The 4,696-nt window shown below is 46.2% G+C and overlaps 1 protein-coding gene across 1 annotated transcript; it reads right to left on the bottom strand.

The window, feature by feature from the left end:
* Nucleotides 1–2,012: 2,012 nt before the first annotated feature.
* On the bottom strand, nucleotides 2,013–4,287 carry Cxcl10 (C-X-C motif chemokine ligand 10). The gene is made up of 4 exons (XM_041671541.1): nucleotides 4,164–4,287; nucleotides 3,491–3,617; nucleotides 3,204–3,293; nucleotides 2,013–2,811 (listed from the first exon to the last, which is right to left on the bottom strand). Exons 1-4 carry the CDS (start codon nucleotides 4,222–4,224, stop codon nucleotides 2,793–2,795), a joined length of 297 nt encoding a protein of 98 aa, XP_041527475.1. The 5' UTR covers nucleotides 4,225–4,287; the 3' UTR covers nucleotides 2,013–2,792.
* Between the last annotated feature and the right edge of the window lie 409 nt (nucleotides 4,288–4,696).

Here is a 4,696-nt window from a genome sequence, read left to right as displayed (position 1 = left end):
ATCAGTGGAGACATCTTGCCTGGCCTTGGTAGTATTGCAGGATCCACAGCTATGCAACTATTGCATCAGCAGAGACATCTTGCCTGGCCTTGGTTGTGTTGCATGCAGGATCCACAGCTATGCAACTATTGCATCAGCAGAGACATCTTGCCTGGCCTTGGTTGTGTTGCATGCAGGATCCACAGCTATGCAACTATTGCATCAATAGGCACATTTTGCCTGGCCTTGGTAGTGTCGCATGCAGGATCCACAACTCGATTGGACTGTTATTCACTGTTCTCCAGCCTCAGCATTTTTCAGCACTGTGAGGACTAGTCAGCGGGGTAGAAACTTCAGCCCGATTCCAGTGTATGGGGTCTTATTCAGTGGACTCTTACCATCTAGTTCTGATGAGTAGCCAGCTATATATCCTATGTCCTATGTATATGTCCTATGAGACACTGGATTATTGGATGGTGATAGAATTGCTCGGGCATACAGGATGAGGTGTTCAGCTTCAGAATATCAAACTCTTTTTACAGAAGTCATGACTATTTGTTCTCAATAGCCATGAAAGGACCTTCCTCACTGTTGCATATTTTCCTGTTGTCAGAATTACCTGATTTATTTATTTTTTGCCAGTCTGATGGTGCAAAGTGGAGTATTTAAGGATCTGAGAACACATTTCCTTCATGAAAATGAGGTTGAGTATCCTCTCATGTTAAGGACATGTGCTTTTGTTCTTCTGTGAAAGTCTTAACTATTTTTCAGCAGTTAGTCTTATTTTAATGTTTTTATCCATGAGAATTCCTTTAACATTTGTACTGTGTGTGGTGGGTTGAGGTGGGGGAGTGCACATAGCCTACACGGTGGGTGTGGCAGTCAGAGGACAACTTGCTGGAGTTAGTTCTGTCCTCTTGGGTCCTGGGGGTTGAACTTGGGTCTTGGGCTTGGTGTCAGGTGCCTTTCTGTGTTGAGTCTTCCTGGAGACCCCCATGAGAGTTCTTCAGACATTCCAAAGAGTAATAGTTTATCAGCTGATAGTGTTGCAGCATCCTCTTAGTCACTGATTAGGAGGCAAGGAAGAAGTGGTCATGTGAGTGTCTTGTTTGGGGAACTGAGTGGATAATGGTATAATTAAACAAGTCTATAAAATGGAGGTGAAGACACAGGGCTAGCAGGGAAATGAATTGACTCCGGTTTGCCTGTGCAGTATTCTGGCGGAGATGTCTAGGAGTCTGTTCGAGCGTCCTCTCTGCTGCTGTGCTAAAGACCAAAAGCAACTTCAGGGAGGAAAGGGTTGTCTCCAGGCAACGGTCTTATCACCAAGGGAAGCCAGGGCAGGAAGCAGGAGCAGAAACCACGGAGGAGGCTGCTCACTGGCTTGCGTCCTGGTTTGCTTCCCTTGGCTCATACTCAGCTAGCTTTCTTACGCAACCCAGGACCACCTGCTCAGGGTGACCCTGCCCAGCGTTGGCTGAGCCCGCCCACATCTGGTATCATCGAGACAGCCCCCCTCGGACATGGCCACAGGCCAGTCTGATTTACACATCCCCTCAATGGAGACCCCGTCTTCCCAGACAACTCAGTTGTGTGGAGTTGACAATAAAAACTAACCAGGACAGGCCCCTGCCCGTGTCATTCTCCCATGCCTTGCCAGTCGTATAGGACTCTTACATGGTAGGCCTTGAGGAGGCTGCACTTAGGAGGAGTGGGGTAGTTCTCCTGATCTGTTTGTGCTCTATCCATCCCATGCCAACTTCTTCTTTTTTTTTTTTTTTTTTTTTTTTTTTTTTTTTTTTTTGAGACAGGGTTTCTCTGTGGTTTTGGAGCCTGTCCTGGAACTAGCTCTTGTAGACCAGGCTGGTCTTGAACTCACAGAGATCCTCCTGCCTCTGCCTCCCGAGTGCTGGGATTAAAGGCGTGTGCCACCACCGCCCGGCCCATACCAACTTCTTGTCCAAGCTGTTGAGTCTCTAAAGCTCTGGAATAATTCTCAGTCAGATGAACCACAAGGCATTTCAGATTAGCTATTATACTTTATTACCTTTTGGACTCAATATTTTCAGTAGAGTACATTATTTTTATTTTGAGAACCAACACCTTTTGTGTTATGTAACATTCAAAACCACTTGTCTGTACAAACCTCTCTAGTGACCATTGATATGTGTAGTCAGTTACAAAAGTTCTTCCACATACAATGAAAATCGTACAAAAACCATAATCTGAAACAGTTGTTCATTAAATAATATTTATACATACATTTCCATACATTCTAGCTTCCTGTCAGTACTCTGAGTTACGAGGCCCCTTGGGAAGGCGGCAGTAAGTCGTGAGATAAAGCGTGGCCTCAGGAGCAGGGGGGTGGGATTCTTATTGTGACTGTGTTTGAGAACAAAGAACCCAGGTAACTCAGAATCGAAGAGATCTCCTAACACACCTTAAGACAGGGAGGACGAGGAGGGTGAGAGGAGAAGCAGGGCTTGGCACAAGGCTAAGAGTATAGCACCTCAGGGTAGCTTATGGTACAGCGCCAGGAGAGCCATTACAGCTGTTTGTGTGAGAACTCAGGACCAACTCTTAGAGTCGGGAACTCTCGTTACTGGAGTTGCTGTTGTCTCAGGATGATGAACTGTCCATCGTCCTGATGTCACTAGGAATAGCAGCTGATGTGACCATGGTTGGTCACCTTTCAGGAGAACCAGGGACAATTAAGGCTAGCCACACTCAGTGTAAAGGGAAGTGATGGAGACGGTCTCCGGCCAGCCGGCCACCTGTCGGTCACAGCACTGTGGTGATCGGCTTCTCTCTGGTTAAGGAGCTCTTTTAGACCTGCAGAAAGAAGATAGTGTACTGTGGAATAGACTGACTTCAGTCTGGAAACCCAAGGACCCTTGAGAAAAAGGCTTGGTGCACTTCCTGCTGTTAGCCAGTTACTGTGGGTCACAGTGGCTGTTGTTTTTAGAGAGGCAATGTGGAAAATCGGACAGCTTTACGCAGTTTTACGTGGACGGTTATAACTGCCTACAGGTTGCAGTAATTACCTGTCTCTCCTGGACTGTAGGTATTTATGGCCTGAGGTGATACCTCAGTGTTGTGTAAATGGAGGTGGGAAAAGGAGCATGGGGGCCATATGACTTTAAGGCAAAGATCCCACAGCAAAACCCAGTGCAGAAGCCACTTCCTACAATTTCCATTTCCTGAAAGAACAGCAGGAAACCCACCTTTTTTTGCTAACTGATTTCACTAAACTCTTGATGGCCTCAGATTCTGGATTCAGACATCGCTTCTCTTCAGTCCTTTTCATTGTGGCGCTGTAGAAAAGGGCAATGAGATAGGTAGATTAGCATCAGGTGACAACAGAGGCAGCATCCAGGTCCACAGTGAGTTCGAGTCCCGTCTGTTAGGTGTAGAGTTATCACACAGCCTTGGCTGATCTGTCCCGATTACCATCACATGTTTAACATGCAGTTACATAAGGGAAGTTAGCGGCAGGTGAGGTTTGACTCACATGATCTCAACGCGTGGACAGGATTGACTTGCAGGAATAATCTCCAGTTTTCCTATGGCCCTGTGTTTTATGGGCCGGTCATCAATCTTGATGCAGAAGCAGCGGACTGTTCTTGAGAGAGGGATTCCTGCAGGAAGGAGGAGAGCGACACAGGGAAGGTTAGCTTACTGTTTCATTCCCGGCACGTAATATAGGTGAGGCAGTGATTAGCAGAACCTGTCCCCATTATTGTCACTCAGTCTGAGGAGAGATGCAGCTCATCATACCACAGGTCCGAATGGTTAAATAGCTCTTTACTGTGAAGAAGGGAGCTGCCTGCAACTTGTTAATGATGAAATCACGCCCTTACGTATAGATTACATTATTAAATAGGCTAAGGTAAGGAGGCATCTGTCTTAACCCCCCCTTCCCTGCTTCTCCCCTCCATCGTCCTCCCTCCTCTCACAGTTCTTTCCTCCCTCCCTCCCCTGCCCCTCTTTCATCTCTTCTTCATTCCCTTTCTCTTATTCTATTTTTCTCTGACTTCAACTAGCATAAGTTGTGCAAGCAGGAGGAATCTCTGCCTGTTTCCTTTCCTTCCTAGGCACACAATAATACTTAGAAACACACTGTTTAGACTCTAGCCCTGCCAAATTTCTGACCTGGGAAATTAAATAGCCCTGCTGTTCCTTACCCTGTGTCCCACTCAGACTCAGCAGGATGAGGCAGAAAACAAGGACAGAGCTTGCGTTCATGGTGCTGACAAAGGAGGCTTCGGGATGGCTGGCTCAGGACAGATGTCAGTCAGCTGCGGTGAATGCCTCAAAGTGCAGGGCTACCGTGCAGTATTTATCTGCAGCGAGTTTCCCTCCCTGGCTCTTGATTGGGTGGCTGTGGAGTTGACTCAGCAGGACTTCAGTGTCCTTTAAGGGAAGTTCCCTGTTGCAAAATTGAGGTTATTTGTGTTTATTGTGAGTTCTGAGTTTGGAATTTCCCTCCCTGATCCTTTTAATTTTTAACAAGTGAGCGAGTTAGGTTTCACTTTCCAGAGCATGAGCTGTTTGAGAAAAGAGATGGAGTGCACTGCCAGATAAGTTTGAAATGGCTTTAGAATCTCTTCTTTCCCCTCTTGTAAAACTGAGTTAATATGTAAAAAGTCCCAAGCACAGTTTTGTTTTTGTTGCATTTTCATTATTTACTTTTGCTGTTTATTTTTTTGAGAAATGT

This window comes from Microtus oregoni, unplaced genomic scaffold (genome assembly GCF_018167655.1).
Source record: "Microtus oregoni isolate MIOR12 unplaced genomic scaffold, Mior012 000021F_ref0000039, whole genome shotgun sequence".
NCBI lineage: Eukaryota > Metazoa > Chordata > Mammalia > Rodentia > Cricetidae > Microtus > Microtus oregoni.
The sequence above is the reverse complement of the archived record's forward strand: the minus strand, read 5'-3'. Positions and strand labels throughout refer to the sequence as shown.

Coding starts and splice junctions, on each gene's coding strand:
- Cxcl10 (XM_041671541.1), bottom strand. CDS start 4,224: ATGAACGCAAGCTCTGTCCTTGTTTTCTGCCTCATCCTGCTGAGTCTG. Junction 3,618..4,163: donor GAGTCTGAGTGGGACACAGG/GTAAGGAACAGC, acceptor TCCTTCCTGCAG/GAATCCCTCTCTCAAGAACA. Junction 3,294..3,490: donor TGTCCACGCGTTGAGATCAT/GTGAGTCAAACC, acceptor CCTTTTCTACAG/CGCCACAATGAAAAGGACTG.